Raw genomic sequence first — 20,380 nt, 5'->3', positions numbered from 1 at the left:
TTGCATGAACAGGTATCCAGACTTTTGAGTAATACTGTACATACATACAACACAACATATACCGTAACGGTGTACTTTTTATAAGGTTAATAGGCAACACATAGAACTGTATATATTCATACATAAATTCCATACATCTGGGGAATATATTTGAAGGCAATGCATTTGTAAATAGATGAACATGGTACATTAACACATCAGCAATATTTGGCTTGTTATAGGCTCACACTGAATGGCAGACACAGAATTCAGAACCTATATAAACCTAGCAATCATCATTATAGCTGCCAGGGGTGCTGTGTTACATCAGTAATGACATTACAGTACCCCCCCTCCCCATAGGATGTCATACCTTTTAGTGTCTCTCCTTCAGGAATCTGACATGAGAAACCAAAATCTGTCAACTTGATGTTCATATCATCATCCAGTAGTATGTTTTCTGGTTTCAGGTCTCTGTGAACGATATTCTGGGAATGCAGGTATGCAACAACTTCAAGCAGGGCTCGCATTATTTTCCTGTCGGAAGTAATGTTAAATCGTAATACATTTTTAATGACCCTAGGGTTTACATTATTTGCTTTACTCATCATGATAGCCATAGAATCAAATAGAGCAGAGGGCGGCATGGGATTGTGGACCATATTATCGATTATTATAAGGCCTTGTGCGCACTAGAAAATGGAATTTTCTTAAGAAAATTCCGCAGGCACTAAAAGATTTCCGCACCCGCGGAAAAAAACGCAAAAATACGCACCGAAATCCGCATGCGTTTTGTTGCGGTTTTGGTGCGGTTTTTCCACTGGTTGGTACATGGTACATGCATTCAATGCAATAAAGCACATTGAAGAAAAAAAAGAAAAAAAAAAGGTAATTTCCTTCTGAGATAGATAGATAATGGATAGATAAATAGATAGATAGAAGAATAGATAGAGGGATAGATAGAGGAATAGATGATATATATAGATAGATAGGTAGATAGATATATAGATAGATAATCAATAGATAGATAGATAGATAATCAATAGATAGAGGACAGCTCAATCAATAGAGTCCCTGTGACTGCATTTCTCCCGAGCGGTAGTGTGTTCACATTACTGACCTTTGAGAAATGACTTGTAATTACCTCTCTCCAGTCTAGTTAAGAGGCTGCATTGTACTGTGTCAGTCGCGGCTGGATGCAAGCGTCGTGGGACGTGCGTGGATTATGCCGGAACTGTGTGTTGGGGAGTGTAATAAAGGGGTGAAAGAGGGGGCTTTTTTGTTATTTTATTTAAAATAAAGGATTTTTCGGTGTGTGTATGTTTTTTACTTTACTTACGGGTTACTCATGAAAGCTGTCTCATAGACGCTGCCACGATTAAGCTGTGACTTAGTGGCAGCGATCCGCTGCCATTAACTCGTTATTACCCCGAATTGCCACCGCATCACGGCAATCGGGAAGAGTCGGGGACACTCCGGGACTGTCGCATAATGGATGCGACAGTCTCGGGGCAGCTGCGGGCTGATATTCTCGGCTGCGGGAGGGGGGGCATTAACCCTGGCCCTCGCCCTCCCCAGCCTGAGAATACCGGGCTGCCGCTGTGTGTTTACCTTGGCTGGACGGTAAAAATACGGCTGAGCCCACGTTTTGTTTTTTTTTATTATTTTTATATGTACGTTTGATTTGTATGTGTATTCTATATTTCCGTGTCTGTGTGTAAGTGTGAGCTGTGTGTGTGTGACTGTGATATGTGTGTTTACTCTCTGCTCCGCTTCCTCTTCCTGTCATAATGACATCACTTCCCTGCAAATGCAGGCAGTGATGAACATTACCGCAGGCAGTGATGAACATTATGTCCCGAAAACGCAAAATACCGCAGGGAATAATGCAGGAAAACGCAATGAACCGCACAGAATTTGCTACCTGCGTTATTCCCTGCGGGATTTCACGATTACATTGGAGTCAATGGAGTGAAATCACTCAGCTACCTGCGGAAAAGAAGTGACATGCAATTGTTTTTGCTGTGGGAATCCCGAAGCAAGACATGCAGCTGTCAAAATCCGCCTAGTGCGCACAGCATTTTTTTTTCCCATAGGATTTGCTGGTGAATCACTGCAGAGATGTTATGAACATTTTCTGCAGCGAAACATGCAGCAAATCCACGGCAAAAAACGGCGAGTGCGCACAAGGCCTAAGAGGTTTGTTAATATTATTGTTTTTCCTGTTTGACTGTTAAGGTGCATAGTATTCATGAGGTATCCTCATGAGGAGATTCTGGTTTTATCCAGATGTATGGTAACAGAAGCAAAGCAGGGCTGTGATTGACCTGGCTATCTGTGGTACGGGCGGTTTGGATTGGCTGCAATAGTGCGGGATTTAGATTATATTTATCTGCCTGCTGATGGGCTTCTCATTATCCTGCTTTTTCATTGAATTGCTTTCAACATTTTTGCATTGGGTTACGGAGCAGCGATGTCCGGTTGGTGGTTTGATCCATTATTTGGATGATTGTTATTTATTGGCCCACCATCTTCCCCTGACTGTAGTGTGCTATTGAACAAATTTTGTACGGTCATGGATGAGTTTGGTGTTCCTTTAGGATTAGACATAACTGTGCATGTATGTTTCTGTTTAGATTTTCTTGGTATCACGTTGGATACGCTGAGGACGGAATTGAGGCTATCATATGACAAGGTTCATAAGGGCACTTTACACGCTGCGACATCGCTAGCAATGTCACTAGTGATCGCACCCACCCCCGTCAATTATGCATCACGGGCAAATCGCTGCCCGTGGCGAACAATATCGGAGGTATGCGTCACACATACTTACCTTCCTAGTGACGTCGCTGTGGGCGGCGAACAACCTCTTTTTTAAGGGGGAGGTTCATGCGGTGTCACAGCGACGTTAATCAGCGGGCCACCAATAGAAGTGGAAGGGCGGAGAGCAGCCACATTCACGTCACTCCCACCTCGTTGCTGGAGGACGCAGGAACGCTGTTGTTCGTTGTTCCTGGGGTGTCACACATAGCGATGTGTGCTGCTTCAGGAACGACGAACAACCTGCGTCCAGCACGAGCAACGATATTTTGAAAATGAACGATGTGTCAACGATTAGCGATTTGGTGAGTATTTCTGATCGTTAGCGGTCACTCGTAGGTGTCACACGCAACAACGTCGCTAACGAGGCCGGATGTGCGTCACGAATTCTGTGACCCCAGCAATATCTCGTTAGCGATGTTGTTGCATGTAAAGCGGCCTATAGGCTTAGGGTTGAGATTTTGAGTGTCTTGGCTAAAGACAAAGTTACTCTTAAGGTTTTGCAGTCCTTGTTGGGCAGGTTTAACTTTGCTTTGAGGATTATGCCCATGGCCAGAGTTTTTTGCAGATGTTTATATGATTCTATTGCTGGGTTATCCTCCTCGTTTAGTCATGTGAGAATTTCTAGTGGTATGAAGGCAGACTTTTCAGTTTAGTTACAATTTTTTGAGTCGTTTAACGGGATTTGTTGTATCCAATCACCGTTTGTGTTGGCAGCGGAATTTGATTTATCGGTGTTGTCGATTTGGAAGGATGGTTTTGTGGTGTCTTTTTGTTCTCAGTGGGTTATGGGACTCTGGCCAGAAGGAGTATCATTCAGGTTTGATCGGGTACTCTGTAAAGTTTTCACGGTTGTGGTAGCTTTTTCTGTTTGGGGATCGGACTTTCAGAATAGACGGGTGAAGATTCAGTCTGATGATAAAGGGGTGGTATTAGCTTTAAATACTTTATCGTTCAAATCGCCTCAGGTATGTAAACTGCTGAGGCGTTTGGTGCTGATTTGCTTACAGCTTAACGTGTGAATAAAAGTGGAGTTGGTGGAGGTGGCATTCAGCCGTCTAGATGATTTTCTTTTTCACCAGGATTGGACGGTTCTCACAGTGGAATTTCCCTTCATCAATCGGGAAGGCATGGAACTATGGGATTTGTCCGGAATTAGTGTCGGATTATATCCGGATGTCGGTGTCTGCAGTTCCATGGGCCGCTTATTTGGCTGCGTGGCATGAGTAGCACATGTTTTATGCTGCATTACAAGTGGATGTTTGGTCAGTAGATCCTTCGCTGTTTTTACAATTTTTACAAGGTTTGGTGGATAATAGTTACAGTTATTCCCGGATGTATAAGTCCATAGCGGAAATGTCTTTTTTCTTAAAATTAGCTGGTAAAGCTTCTCTTTTGAGTTTATTTCCGGTGAAGCAATTTCTAAAGGGCTTTAAAAGAAAGCACTGCCATCCAGATGGGAGGAGACCTGTTTCGCCTGCACTTTTGTCCCAATTACTGAATGTTTTACAGGATGTTTGTTTCAATAAATATGAGTGTTTGTTATTCAGAGCTGGTTTCACATTGGCATTTTTTGGGGCATTTAGAGTGGGTTAGCTTGTTGCTAAGAATAAGATGGGTTTGTCGGGTTTAGGTTCGAGTGATATCAGCATCTCGCTGATGGGGATCTCAATATTTTTACGAAAATCTAAAATGCACCAAGTAGGTATCGGGAAGTGGGTTAAGTTGCAAGCTATTCCTGGATCTGATTTATGTTCACATAAGCATTTATCTGCATTTTTAAGGGTTAGATCGGCCTTTCATGGCCCATTACTAATGCACGGTGATGGCTCTCCATTGACAGTATATCAATTTTCTGAGGTGTTTTGGAATTGTTTGGGAAAACTGGGTTTAGCGGGTTAGCGTTTTTCCTCCCATTCTTTCCATATAGGGGCTCCTACGGAGGCAGCAAGGCGTGGTTTACCGGAAGAACATATTAAAAGGATTGGGAGATGGCATTCGAATAGGGTGAAGTTATATATACGTCCTTATTTTTGCATTTGAATTTGTTCATTTCTTTTGTTCTTTTTCTCTTTATGGGACCATTGCATATCGGGATTGTCGGCCATTCTTATGTTTATTGGGCTCGGAAGAGGGCGGCCAAACGACGAAAATTTTCAAATTTATTTTTTAACACTAGGAGGGTGGTGGTATGGTGGGTTGGGAAAAAAGGTATGCGATGGGAGGCGTTATGTTTTAAATTAGTACAGCTTTCTTCTCAATTCCCCCACCCGGATTTGATTATTGTTCATTTGACGGGGAACAATATCGGAAGGCTTAGAACATTAGAGCTTTTATGGCAAATGAGGAATGACCTTAAGGCTATTCGGTCGATGTTTCCTTTATGTGTCTTGGTCTTTTCCGAAATTGTTCCCTGCCTGATCTGGGATTGTCCGAATCTTAGATTCATAGAGTCCATAAGAAAGCGTGTAAACAGAGCTATGGAAAGTTTTTTGGTGGCGGTATGAGGTTTTTCAATTCGGCACACAGAGTTGGAAGGGTTTATTCCAGGGTTGTATAAAGCAAATAGTGTCCATTTCACTCCGGTAGTGTTGGATATATGGAATGTTGGTGTTGAAAATGCCATAGGAAGATGTTGCGAGGCGTTTTTGTGGGGGCCTCTCTTTTAGAGGCCGTTTGGGTAAAGGTTACATAGCCTTGGTCTCTTGGTAGGTAGTTTCGCCAAGTTGTCGGCTAAACTACATATTAATATATATATATTGTGAGACTGTGACCGGGGTTATATATGACGGCCGGTATGTCTCGCCCAGGTTGTGCTCACTCCATGATAGAAAGTAAATCCACTATAGGGTTAATGCTGTTTCCCTACAGGCTTAAGGAAGGGTTAAAAGGAAACAGGAACGAGGGCAGGTGTGCCGGGTGTGGGGGAAGTGACCAGAACTTCCTGAGCCCTCTGCTGGAGAGGCACATGTATTTTGTTATGGACTTTTTGTTTGGACATTAAAACCGTGTGCTGTGAACCTTGATGCCTGGATCCCGTGTCTTCTGCTGCGCAGCCGACCGCGCTACCTCACATATGGTGGAGAATCGGCGGGCATGACAGCCGGTGAGGTGTAGCATCCATCCCTGGTGACCCAGCTGCGCATGTCCTGGATTCGAGCGGCTATACTACAGCCCAAACCCGGCGACGCCATGGAGGACATACTAAAGCATTTGGCTCAGGCTTATGCACAGCAGCAACAGACCAATGCACACCTGCTCCAATCCTTGCAAGTGCAGGAAAAAAAACTCCAAGAACAGTTGGATCAGGCCAATGCACGTCAGCAGCAATCCTTGCAAGTGCAGGTCAAAATGCACCAAGAACAGATGGAGCAGGCCAATGCACGTCAGCAGCAATCCTTGCAAGTGCAGGACAAAAGGCACCAAGAACAGATGGAGCAGGCCAATGCACGTCAGCAGCAAGCCTTACAATTGCAGGAAAAAAGGCACCAAGAACAGATGGTTCTCCTGGCCAAGTCGATCCGTGCCGGACCGGCAGCAACAACCCCGGGACCGGGTGACGACGGCAGCGTCCGGAAAGCGGTGAGACAAGCGTTGCAAAAGATGACCCCGGGTGATGATGTGGAAGCGTTCCTGGCGGTGTTTGAGCGGGTGGCCGAGCGGGAAAAGCTGCCGACCCCGCAGTGGGCTGAGGTATTGTCGCCCTATCTGACGGGGGAACCCCAAAAAGCGTACCTGGACCTCGGTACCGAGGACGCCATTGACTATGTGACCCTGAAAGCCGAAATACTGGCTCGGTTGGGGGTGAATACCTATGTACGGGCTCAGCGGGTAAATCAGTGGTTCTATGAGGAAGCCAAACCCGTACGCTCCCAGGCCTATGACTTATTACATCTTGTAAAAAAGTGGTTGCAGCCTGACACTCTGAGCCCGGCGCAAATGGTGGAAAGGGTAGTAGTGGATCGTTTTGTGCGCACTTTACCCGTCACCGTTCAACGGTGGGTAGGACAGGGTGACCCGAGTACCCTGGACCAATTAGTGTCCCTGGTAGAGCGGCATGTGGCTACGCAGGACTTGATACGGGACACTGAGACTTTGCGTACCGCCCGTCGGTCCGGCCCCTCCAAGCCTAGGGCCAAGGACCCACCGCTGACAACGGTACAGGAGTCCCCTACCGTCCCGTCTGAGGCCGCGGCCGCCATTCCTGAGGTCCGGAAGGTTCTGTACCCTAAACGACAACCCGTCAAGGGGGTTTCCGTCCCCATTAGATGTTGGCGGTGCCAGCGGGTGGGACATATGGAAGCCCAGTGTCCACTCACCACGGAGCCCATGGATTGTGGGGTTACCCGGCGGGGTTCAATGTATGCTCAGGTGGTGTGTACCGCTGACCTGGTCTCCCCAGAGACAGAGCCCCACTTGTGCCAAATACAGGTGAATGGATGTCCGGTTACAGGATTGTTGGATTCCGGAAGCTTAGTGACCCTGGTGCGATCCACCTTGAGAGCTAAAGTAAAGGCCACAGGACGCACTGTGGGGGTGGTTTGCATACATGGGGACCGCCACGACTATCCCACGGGGATTGTCACCATCACAGCACCTTGCGGTCAGGTGCAACATGAGGTGGGACTTCTTAACACTCTTCCTTATGACGTGATCCTAGGAAGGGATCTGCCCTATTTTTGGACTTTATGGAGGGGACCCCCTAAGTCCCCTCAGATATTGGTCGGTCCGGGACCTGAGCCCTACAATCCTGAATCCGGGACACCTGCCGTAGGGGTCACGATGATAGGGACAGAGTGTGAACCCGATAGGTCACCCCTAGAGGTATTGGCAGGAGAGGCTGAGACGGTCGAGCCCATCCCGGAGTTGGAGGCGTCCCCGGATACGTTTGGGACAGCCCAACTCCAGGACCCTACGTTAATACATGCCCGGAGTCGGGTGACAGTAGTTGACGGGGTGGCACAGCTGCCCAGTGCCCAGGTAAGGTACCCCCATTTCGCTCTTAAGCAGGATTTACTCTACCGGGTAGATGAAATACGGGGCGTAGGGGTAGAACAGTTGGTGGTGCCCCAGCCGCATCGCCGGCGGGTCCTCGACTTGGCTCATAAACACCTGATGAGTGGCCACCTAGGGGTCAAGAAAACGCAGGAGCGAATATTGCAAAGGTTCTATTGGCCCGGGGTCTTTGGGGAGGTAAAACGGTTCTGCGAAAGCTGCCCGGAGTGTCAGCTTACTGCACCCCTGACCCATTTTCGCAGTCCGTTGGTACCGTTACCCATTATAGAAGTCCCTTTTGAACGGATAGGGATGGATCTGGTGGGGCCCCTCGTAAAGTCCGCTCGAGGGCACCAACACATCCTAGTGATCGTTGACTATGCCACCCGGTATCCCGAGGCGATACCTCTCAGACATACTGCAGCAAAGCTTATAGCTCGGGAGTTGTTTGCTGTGTTCTGCCGGGTGGGATTGCCCAAGGAGATCCTTACGGATCAGGGGACCCCATTCATGTCTAAAGTGACCAAAGAGCTATGCCGGCTACTCCAGATCAAGCAGTTGCGTACGTCTGTGTATCATCCGCAAACGGACGGTTTAGTCGAGCGTTTCAATAAAACCCTGAAAACCATGCTAAGAAGGGTGATTTCAAAAGACGGGAAAGACTGGGATATGATGCTTCCCTATTTGATGTTTGCCATACGAGAGGTGCCACAGGCATCCACGGGGTTTTCGCCTTTTGAATTGTTATACGGGCGACATCCCCGGGAATTGTTGGACCTGGCAAAGGAAACATGGGAACAAGAGCCCACCCCCCATAAAAGTGTGATTGAACACATTTTGGGTATGCAGAACCGCATAAGCGCGGTCATGCCAATTGTGAAGGAGCACTTACAGGAGGCTCAGGCCGCGCAAAGCGGCCGCTACAATAGACAAGCCACCGTGCGGACCTTTAAACCCGGGGATCGGGTGTTGGTATTGATCCCCACGGCGGAGAGCAAATTCCTGGCTCAGTGGCAAGGCCCCTACGAGATAAAGGAAAGAGTAGGGGTGGTTAACTATAAAGTATTGCAGCCCGGTAGGCGGAAACCTGAACAAATATACCATGTCAACCTATTAAAACCTTGGCAGGAACGGGAAAGCCTGATGGCTGTTTTTTCCCCACCTCCCTCCTCTTCGGGTCGTTCACATCCGGCTCCAGCGACCTCCGGAGAGGACGAACCGGAAGTAAGGATTGGAGAAGCCCTCACCAAGCAACAGAGGCGAGAGGCCAGACGGTTGGTTCAGCAGAACCCCGATGTCTTCTCCGAGCTGCCCGGTAGGACCAGTCTGATACGACATGATATTGTCACCGAGCCCCACCTGAAGGTACGCCTGAAGTCATACCGGGTACCGGAGGCTCGACGACAAGCCATATCGGAGGAAGTAAAGACAATGTTACGCCTGGGGGTCATCGAAAAATCCCGGAGTGAATGGGCTAGTCCGATTGTCCTAATACCAAAACCCGATGGCTCCTTAAGGTTCTGCAATGACTTTAGGAGATTGAACGAAATATCCAAGTTCGATCTCTACCCCATGCCCCGGGTGGATGAGCTGATTGATAGGCTGGGACAGGCGCGATATTTTACCACGCTCGACCTGACCAAAGGGTACTGGCAGGTGCCACTAACGGAGTCCGCCAAGGAGAAAACCGCTTTTGTTACGCCGGAGGGTCTCTTCCACTATGTTGTCTTGCCTTTTGGGTTACATGGCGCTCCGGCCACGTTCCAGAGGTTGATGGACTTAGTGCTGGAACCCCACCAGGCGTATGCATCAGCGTACCTGGATGACATCATTATTTACAGCTCCGATTGGCAGACCCACTTGGAACAGGTACAAGCGGTGGTGGACGCGCTTCGATCAGCCGGATTGACAGCCAATCCCAAGAAATGTGCATTGGGACTCACGGAAGCCCGCTACTTGGGCTACGTGATAGGCCAAGGAGTGATTAAGCCCCAAATTAACAAGGTTGAGGCGATCCAGAAGTGGCCTAGACCCCTGACCACGAAGCAGGTTAGGGCCTTCCTGGGTATCGTGGGGTACTACAGGAGGTTTGTAAAGGATTTTGCGGGACTATCAGCCCCCTTGACGGACCTTCTCAAAGGCAAGAAGTCCGTCATGGTGCGGTGGACTCCGCAGGCCGAGGACTCCTTCCGGGCCCTGAAGGGGGTCCTGTGCGGACAGCCCGTTCTGGTCAACCCTGATTTCCGGAAGGAGTTCATTGTACAGACTGACGCCTCGGAGGTCGGCCTGGGGGCAGTGCTGTCTCAGGTGGTTCAGGGGGAGGAACACCCCGTCACCTTCTTGAGTAGGAAGCTCACCCCTCCCGAGCGGAATTATAGCGTAGTGGAGAAGGAGTGCCTGGCGATCAAGTGGGCCTTGGAGTCCCTACGCTATTACCTGCTGGGACGGCAGTTTCGCTTGGTGACGGATCACTCTCCACTGGTCTGGATGAGGTCCGCCAAGGAACGGAATGCCCGGGTTACCCGGTGGTTCCTTTCTCTGCAGAACTTCCGGTTTACGGTTGAACACCGGGCCGGTAGGTTGCAGGGCAACGCCGATGCCTTGTCCCGCGGCCCGTGCTTGATGGCTGGAGTTCAACCCCGCACGCTTGAACTGAGGGGGGGGGTATGTGAGACTGTGACCGGGGTTATATATGACGGCCGGTATGTCTCGCCCAGGTTGTGCTCACTCCATGATAGAAAGTAAATCCACTATAGGGTTAATGCTGTTTCCCTACAGGCTTAAGGAAGGGTTAAAAGGAAACAGGAACGAGGGCAGGTGTGCCGGGTGTGGGGGAAGTGACCAGAACTTCCTGAGCCCTCTGCTGGAGAGGCACATGTATTTTGTTATGGACTTTTTGTTTGGACATTAAAACCGTGTGCTGTGAACCTTGATGCCTGGATCCCGTGTCTTCTGCTGCGCAGCCGACCGCGCTACCTCACAATATATATATATATATATATATATATATATACATACATACACATACTATATATTTGTTATTTTATGAGTAAAGACGTAACGTTTTATGGAGTTTTATTGGTAACCTAAATAAACGCCTCACGGCCACCTTTGCCATATGGAGCTTTGGGATTTATTACAACGTCGGAATTTAGGTAATTTAAAAAAATGGGTTCTACAATCCCATGCATTATCAATAACAAACACAGAGCGGCTGGTCGAATGCGTCCGAGATGACGTCACCTGCAATGACCAAGGGCTACATATTTTGGATTCATTGGCCCCTATGGGTGGGCAGAGTTTTACGCATGTGTAGGCTGAGGTTTAGAAATATCTACTTTAGAAGATTTTACAAATCATTAGTGATGAGTGAGCACTACCATGCTCGAGTGCTTGATACTCGAAACGAGCAGGTCGGAGCCTCAGACGGGCTCAACTCACATACCAATCATAATGGAAGTCAATAGGAAACACAAGCTTTTTTCCATGTCTGACCGGGTCGTTTCCAGTACCGAGCATGGCAGTGCGGGCTCATCACTACAGATAGTCTAATTTTGCTAACTGATGCTCAAGTTTCTGTAAAAAAACCCCCCAAAAAGTACGCCCTATGAGAATGATGTTCTATATACACTTTGGTTTTAGGACCATCAGTACATATGAGGCCGATATTGCGTTAGGTTGACTCCCCCTTTTTAAACTTCTGAAAGGGAAATTGTCACCAGGTTTTTGCCATCTAACCTGAGAGTAGTGCAATGTAAAAACAAAGACCATGATTCCAGCAATGTGTCACTGACTGGGCAGAATTCTGTAGCTTTTACAAAATAACACTTTATTCAGCAGGAGATTATCACTAGAGGACTGGTAAACTTGCTGCCATGTAGTCCTCCATTTTCATAAGCTCTGTATAACCCCCGCCCCTCCACTGATTAGCAGTTTTCTGCAGAGTGCACACAGAGAGCTGTCACTCGGTGATGTGGACAGAGTTATACAGAGCTCAACATTCAGAGAACTGGTACATCAGCACCAAATAAATCAAGGATTTTATAACAAAAAAATCAGCTTAGCACCCAGTAAGTGATACATTGCTGGAATCAGGGCCTCTACCCTTACAGCATGTTGCTTTCAGATGAAGTAACAAACACATGGTGGCCGATTCCCTTTAAGCCACCCCATACATGACAGATTTTCCTATTGTGATTCAATTCTTTCCATCTTTATACATTTAATTAACCTTTGTAAACCAAGGGGTCGATTCCTTACCTTGTTTCCTTCTCACTAAGGGTGACTTGTTCGGTCAGATAATCAAACAGTTCTCCTCTTTTCATCCTAAAAGACACATCATTTATCATTACCATTTTTATTTTATATATTAGTATGTATATATCTTATTGTTAAAGAACCCATCAGCTTGGAAATGTGCAGCCTGTGGGTGTCATTTTATAGTTCAGGCGTAGCTGAATAGTTTGATATACTGTATATGGGTTTGTGGGGAAAAGATAGCATGGATTTTCTTGAAATCGCTGCTCATGTTGGGTACAAAGGTCCAGTAGGCGGGCCTAATCAGTGATTGACAGGTTTTCTTGTAAAACTGGCAGAAGAGCTTTGAAAAGTCACTATTTTTTTGTGCAACACGGATTTACATAAAAAGTATTGCGTTTTCATGTCAGTTTGAATTAGCTCCATTAAAATGGGCAAAGCTGTGGAGTAGACATTCAGCACATGCAGGATTTTCTGCTAACTGAAGCGAAAATTGAAATGGCGCCAATACCCAACAGTGCAATATAAGCATTGAGTGAATAAATGCAATTTTTTGGGAGGATTTTACCTGTCATCATGATTCTCTGTCAGTATATTTATGGCAATAACAAATTTGTATTGTTTTGGGGTTTTTTTTGTTTTTTTTTATTAAATTGTTTTAAAGATAAATAGATGAGAAATTAAAAAAAAAAAAGGTTGTAGCATCAGATTTAACACTAAGTTAAGTTTTTATTTTTCCATCAATTCCCATGGTAGGCATGTTTTTTTCATGGTAAGCTGAAGTTTTATTGATATCATTATAGTCAAATACAATGTATTGATTTATTTTAAGGATCCGTACATTCCTTTCTCAAGAAGCTGCAGAAACCTTAGTACATGCCCTTCTTATCTCCCGCCTGGATCATTGCAACCTCCTGCTCTGTGGCCTCCCTTCTAACAGTCTCGCACCCCTACAATCTATTCTAAACTATGCTGCCCAACTAATCCACCTGTCCCCCCCCACTACTCCCCGACCTCTCCTCTCTGCCAATCCCTTCACTGGCTTCCCATTGCCCAACGACTCCAGTTCAAAACCCTAACCATGACCTACAAAGCCATCCACAACCTGTTTCCTCCCTACATCTGTGACCTAGTCTCCCGGTACTTACCTACACGTAACCTCCGATCCTCACAAGATCTCCTTCTCTACTCCCCTCTCATCTCCTCTTCCTACCATCGCATCCAAGATTTCTCCCGTGCCTCCCCCATACTCTGGAATGCTCTGCCTCAACACATCAGACTCTCGCCTACCTTGACAAGCTTCAAAAGGAACCTGAAGACCCACCTCTTCTGACAACCCTACAACCTGCCGTAACCCTCAGCCTGATACAGCGCCGCACAACCAGCTCTACCCTAACCTACTGTATCCTCACCTATCCCTTGTAGACTGTGAACCCTCACAGGCAGGGACCTCTATCCTCCTGTACCTGTCTGTGTCTTGTATTGTTTATGAATATTGTACTTGTCCCTATTATGTACACCCCTTTCACATGTAAAGCGCCATGGACTTGATGGCACTATAATAACTAATAATAATAATAATAATAATAATAGGGTGATTGAAATACTGCAATTCTGTCATTTTGATCATTTTCTGTGTATGGCATTTACTGTAAGGGTTAATTGATTTTATATTTTGATACACCGCAGACCCAAACTGAACTAGGTTGACTCTCATTTCTTGAACTTCTTAAAGGGAATCTGTCACCAGGTTTTTGCTATTAACTCTGAGAGAAGCATACTGAAGAGACAGAGATCCTGATTCCAGTGATGTGTTACTTCCTGGGCTGATTGCTGTAGTTTTGATAAAATCATTGTTTTTCAGCAACATAAAACTAAAGGACAGTAATCATGCTGTCCTATAGTTCTCCATATTATTGAAGTCTGTATAACAATACCCCTATCTCCCCACTGATTGACAGCTTTCTTCCTATGAACAATTAACACAAAAAGCTGCTAATCAGTGGTGTGTGTGGGGTTATACAAAGCTCAATATTCAGTGAACTTGTAGATCGGCTGCAGTTAAAACAGGAATGTTATCATAACCTCAGCAAGCAGCCCTGTAACTGACACATTGCTGGAATCAGGATCCCTGCCCCTTCATTGTGCTGCTCTCCGATGGGGTATTAAACTCCTGGTGACTGATTCTCTTTAATCCCTTACCAACATATGACGTATTGGGTATATCATATGCTGGGTCCATGACTTTTATGTGGGCTCACATGCTGAGCCTGCATATTTGCCAGCAGATGCTGGCTGTGATAATCAGCCATCATCTGCCTCTATCAGGCACAGGTAGAGTGGTGGTTCCCCTGCAGGTGTTAACCTGTCAAATGTCATTGGCAATTTGTGAGCGATATTACAGCACGGAAGGAGAGGGGCATCATCCTATAAACCCATCGGCGCTCCCTTGATGTCATGGGGGGTTGGTGCTGATAGGTTGTCATAACAGCCAGTGATTTACTGAAGACCTCCATGCCTGTCATGACGGTAATCCTGTGAAAGCCTGGCCATGGCTGGCGTTCAAAGGAGACTGTGATTTTACATATATACAGCAATACTGTAACATTACTGTACAGTGCTATGCAGACGTTTGAGCACCACTGGTCAAAATTACTGTTATTGTGAACAGTTTATCAAGTTGAAAATCAAATGATCTCTAAAAAGGCATAAAGTTAAAGATGACACATTTCCTTTATATTTTAGGTAAGAACAAAAAAAAATATTTTCATCTTTAACATTTTAAAAACTATGAAAATGGGCCAATGCAAAAGTTTGAACACCCTTGGAGATTTGTGTGCTCAGATAACTTTGACTATCATTTCAGACCTTAATTAGCCTGTTAGATTTGTGGCTTGTTCATTATCATAGTTAGGAAAGTGCAGGTGATGCAAATGTCACAGCTTTATAAAAACCCAGCTTCCTCTAACCTTGTGCAAATAAAACAACAGCCATGGGTTTTTCAAAGCAGCTGCCTAGCACTCTGAAAATCAAAATAGTGAAGGCCCACAAAGCAGAAGAAAGCTAGAAGAAAATAGCTAAGCGTTTTCAAGTTGCCCTTTCCTCAGTTCGAAAAGTAATTCAGAAATGGCACTTACAGAAACAGTGAAAGTCAGGATAAGGTCTGGAAAACCAAGCAAAATTTCTGTGAGAGCTGCTCGTAGGATTGCTAGAGTGGCAAATCAGAACCTTCACTTCACTGCAAAAGTCCTTCAGGAAGATTTAGCCGACTCTGGAGTTGTGGTACATTGTTCTACTGTTCAGAGACACCTACAGAAAAATGGCCTTTATGGAAGAGTCATCTGAAGAAAACCTCTCCTGCGTCCTTACCATAAAATTTAGCATCAGAAGTATGCAAAATAACATCTAAACAAGACTGATGTATTTTGGAAACAAGTCGTGTTAACTGATGAGGTTAAAATAGAACTCCTTGGCCACAATGATCAAACCAAATGTTTGGGAAAAAAAGGAGACAGAAGGTCATGACAAGAACATCTCGCCAACCATTAAGCATGGGGGTGGATTAATCATGCTTTGGGTTGTGTTCTATCCAATGGCACTGGGAACATTTCATGGGTAGAGGGAAGAATGGATTCAATTAAAGTTTAACAAATTCTTCAAGCAAACATAACACCATCTGTAAAAAAGCTGAAGTTGAAAAGAGGATGACTTCTACAAATGGATAAGGATCCTAAACACAATTCAAAATCCACATTAGCCTATGTCAAAAGGTACAAGCTGAAGGTTTTACAATGGCCCTCACAGTCCCCTGATCTGAACATCATTGAAAATCTGTGGCTAGACCGCAAAAGAGCAGTGCATGCAAGAAGACCCAGGAATCTTACAGAACAAGAAGACGTTTCCAAGGAAAAAGCATGAAAATCCCTCAAACAAAAATTGAAAGGCTCTTGGCTGGCTACAAAAAAACATTTACAAGCTTTGATACTTGCCAAAGGGTGTGCTGCAGGGTACTAACCATGCAGGTTACTCAATATTTTGCACTGGCCAACTTTATTTTTTGTTGTGAATTTAAAAATGTAAAAAATATATATATATTTTTTTTTGTCTAAAATGCAGAGGATATGTGTTATCCTTAACTTGATGGCTTTTACAGATAATTTCAGCTTCAACTTGCTTAATTGTTCAGAATATCAGTAAACGTGACCAGGGGTGCTCAATCTTTTGCATGCCACTGTAAATAGAAGATGCAATAGGATGATTGCCACTTCAAGTCCACTAAGGAGACTAACAGATACAGTGAAAATTGAAAAATAAAATGTTTTTGAATTAAATCTTTTTTAATAAGTATGAAAAAAAAGATAAAATTTCAAATCCCCCACCTTTTCCCTCATTAAATATAAACAAATAAAGAAAACAATACACAAATTTGGTATCACTAGATCCATAAGGCTGTGTGCACACTCTATTCCGCAGCGTGTAAGTCACTGCCTGTGCGTCTCAGAACGCAGCCGAAAAAGCTGCGTTCTGAGACGCATTCAGCCGAACGCAACGTGCGCACATTCCTGGAGAATTCATGCGTTTTGGATGCTTTCTCTGCCATAGACAGAGTGGGAAAAGCATCCAGAACACACATTTTTCACAGTGCAGTCCCACTCAGCTCTGCAGCATCCCCATAGACTTGCAGCAGAGCCGAGTAAGACCGCACTGTCAAAAACAACATGGCTGGCTGCGAGACTGTGCCACGCGATCATAATGAACTCGGATGAACTTCACCCGACTTCATTGTGATTGCGCGGCTGTGCGTGTGCCGCGGCTTGATTTGCAGTCACACATGAAGGACTCCCCTGTGATCGCAAATCCCCTGAGTGACTGCAGTGAGCCGCGCGATCAGCTGTGCTTTCACTCAGGTTACTCATGGCTACAGCTGCAGTCCACCACCTGAGAGCGGTGGCCGCGAGTAACCTCAGTGACAGCACAACTGATCGCGTGACTCACTTCAGTTGCTGCATGGAGCTTACAGGAGCGGCGGTGTTCTACTGCCACTCCTGTCAGATTCAGATGTAGCAGAGCTGAAAGCGTCGTGGGACCTTGCGTGGATTACGTCGGACCTGGAGTTGTTTTTTAGGGGTTAATAAAGTGGTGAAAGAGGGTGTTTTTTTGTCTTTCAATCCAAATAAAGGATTTTTTGGATGTGTGTGTTTATTTTCTTTAACTTACAGGTTAATCATGGAAGGTATCTCGGGGAGACGCCTGCCATGATTAACCTAGGACTTAGTGGCAGCTATGAGCTGCTGCCATTAACTCCTTATTACCCCATTTTCCACCGCACCAGGGCAATTCGGGATGAGTCGGGTAAAGTCCCGGGAATGTCGCATCTAATGGATGCGGCAATTCTGGGCGGCTGCTAGCTGATATTGTTAGGCTGGGGGCTCCCCATAACGTGGAGCTCCACATCCTGAGAATACCAGCCTTCAGCCGTGTGGCTTTACCCTGGCTGGTATCCAAATTGGGGGGACCGCACGTCGTTTTTTTTTCAATTATTATTTTTTTTTTTACTGCTCGATATAGACACGCCCACCGGCAGCTGTGATTGGTTGAAGTTAGACACGCCCCAAGCGAAGTGACAGCTGTCTCACTGCAACCAATCACAGCTGCCGGTTGGCGGGGGAATCAGGGAATACGTGATGGATTAATGTGCGGCCGGCATTTTCAAAAGAGAAGCTGCCACAGTGTGAACGCCCTGCAGCGCCACTCCGGTGATCGTGGATCGGTGAATGTGAGAGAAGGGGTGAGAGGGAGAGACCGACATGGACAGAGAGAGAGATAGAGACATAGAGAGACCGAGAGAGAGAGAGAGAGACGAAAGACCTGCCTTTGTTATGTTAAAAAAACTTGCAGATCGCAACAATAATGCAATGCAAACGCACTGCTTCACATTTTGGCAGTGTTTTTCTACAACTCATTGATTTCAATGGGTGTAGAACGCAGCAAAAATGGCAAAAACAATTGACATGCTTCTTCAAACGCAGAGATTTTGACAAATTTTACGCAACTAAAATGCAGCGTTTATAAAAGCATTGTGCGCACAAGAAAGCCCAAATTTCCATTGACTTTGCTTGAAAATCAAAACAGATGCAACGTGCGCACATAGCCTAAAAGTCCAGTCTATAAAAAAAAATAGGTAATGGCGTAAATGGGGGAAAAAAATCCAAATTCCAGAATTACAGATTTTCAGATGCAGCAACACAAAAAATGCAATAAGAGGCAATCAAAACATTGTATCTACTACAAAATTGTATCAATAGCAACGTTGGCTATGGGCTCAATAAACAAGCCCTCACACAGCTCCATCAATGAAGACTCGAAAACATTAGGGTTCTCAATATATTTTTTTTTACAAATCTCCAAAGTTTTCTTGACCGCTTAAAAAAACTATGCATGTTTGGTATCTTTATAACGTTTAGCTGGCATTCATAGGAGACCGTGATTTTCAAATGATCGCAAGTTCAAGTTCCCTAGGGGGACTAATAAATACAATAAAAAGTGAAGAAGAGAAAATTAAATTAATGAAAAAAAATGATATAACTGCTTTCATAAAAGTCCGATCTTTCAAAATGTAAAATAATTTAATCTGATAGGTAAACAGCGTAGCGAGAATAAAAAAATCAAAATGCCAGAATTGCTTTTCGTTGACTGCCACAACAGCACAAAAACTGTCATAACAGGCAATCAAAACATCGTATCTATCCCAAAAGGATGTCAATAAAAATAGAAAAAACAATCCCTCACATAGATCCATATCCCGAAAATTAAAAATGTTCCTTCTTTTGGAATATGGTGTTACAAGTGATTATTATTATTTATTTTTTACAAATTTCAGATTTTTTTTACCACTCAAATATTTAAAAAACTATGCATATTTGATATCTCAATAATCATACTAACCTGGGGAATCATATTGTTAGGTCCTTTTTACCGCAAAATGAATGTTGTAAAACAACCCCGCTCCCCCCCAACAAAAATAAAAAAAATGAGGAATTGTGGTTTCGGGGTTTTTTTGCTATTTCTCCACACTTGAAATATTTTGCTACTTTCCAGTACATCACATGATAACATGAATGGTGTCATTCAAAAGTACAAATGGTTCTGCAAAAAAAAGTCCTCACACGGCTATGTCGATAGAAAAATAAAAAAAGTTATGTCTCTTGGAATAAGGAGAAGAGAACATGAGAGTGTAAAAACGAAAAATTGCCTGTCCTTAAGGGGTTAATGGGATATTTGATTTTGGGGTATTCAAGCGCATATAAAATTATGTTGCTGGTGACTAATCTATTTCTAAAAAATATTACTTATAATTATCTAAATGAGTTTTTATTTCACATTTCATGGATATGTGTTTTAGTTGATGTGAAATGATTTGTGTCTGGCCAAACTGTTATGCAACAGACTCCTCTAAAATGTCAGGATCCAAATGTGCCTGGAGCTGTTCTGGGAAGGTCTCACTTGCACCGTAGCAAACAGGCCGAGCAAAAGTAAAAATAACACGTAGAGTAATTATAACTGGTCACAGGAACGGGTACAGGGACATCTGAGCTTGTAATAGCTGACTGTGAGAGGTCTCCAGGGGCAGCTGGTACGGACAAGATGGCAGGTACCGGACCCAACAATGCACAGAATGCCTCAGGGAGAATCACACAGAACCATTTGGCATTGGACAGATATCCTAAGCTTATTAGAATGACATTCATAGACCTCATTGATCTCTTATAGTGTAAGTCCAGGAGATTCCCATGTTCCTAGAGAGAGATACACAGGAACTGTCTGGCCCAACCACAATGCTGATGAGTTGTCAGATCAGTCTGTGACAACAATGTACATGAAGACATAACACATACATAGCTTACACAAACATCATTCAGTTTCACATTTCCTAGAAGTTAAATTAGGCCTCTCTCACATTTGTGCCAAGATAGACTATGCTATTTCAGTACATTACAATTGCATAACTGATTGTTTTAAATAATCTAGTCCTATCATACTAAAATTAAAAAGAGGAAGGGAAAATATTAAGAAAAATTATAAAAAAAAAAAATACTTGCGACTTCTACCTGGTGTTCAGCGTATTAAAAATGTTGGGGGGGATAAAGTGGGAATAAAAGAGGGTGGGTTAAGACAAGGGTGGGTAAATTGGTAAGGTGAATTTATTCTTGTTCAAATGTTAGACATATTGTAATAATTCTGAAAAATGCAATAAAAATTTATGTTTAAAAAAAAAAAAATACAAGGTATAATACTGCTATAGAGTGAACAGGTCTAAAGAGTGGACTAA

General features: G+C 44.6%; 1 protein-coding gene across 2 annotated transcripts in view; it reads right to left on the bottom strand.

Annotated features, from left to right (window-relative positions):
* Positions 1–20,380, bottom strand: part of PHKG1 (phosphorylase kinase catalytic subunit gamma 1) — a 74,785-nt gene that overhangs the window by 11,041 nt on the left and 43,364 nt on the right. For both annotated transcript variants that reach the window (XM_075336323.1, XM_075336324.1), the window contains exons 5-6: positions 12,055–12,120; positions 353–516 (exon numbers count right to left, since the gene is read on the bottom strand). In XM_075336323.1, coding sequence (XP_075192438.1) covers positions 353–516; positions 12,055–12,120 — 230 coding nt within the window. The remainder of the gene's footprint in view (positions 1–352; positions 517–12,054; positions 12,121–20,380) is intronic.

Source organism: Anomaloglossus baeobatrachus, chromosome 2, assembly GCF_048569485.1.
Source record: "Anomaloglossus baeobatrachus isolate aAnoBae1 chromosome 2, aAnoBae1.hap1, whole genome shotgun sequence".
Lineage (NCBI taxonomy): Eukaryota > Metazoa > Chordata > Amphibia > Anura > Aromobatidae > Anomaloglossus > Anomaloglossus baeobatrachus.
This window is presented reverse-complemented; position numbering and strand designations above follow the sequence as displayed.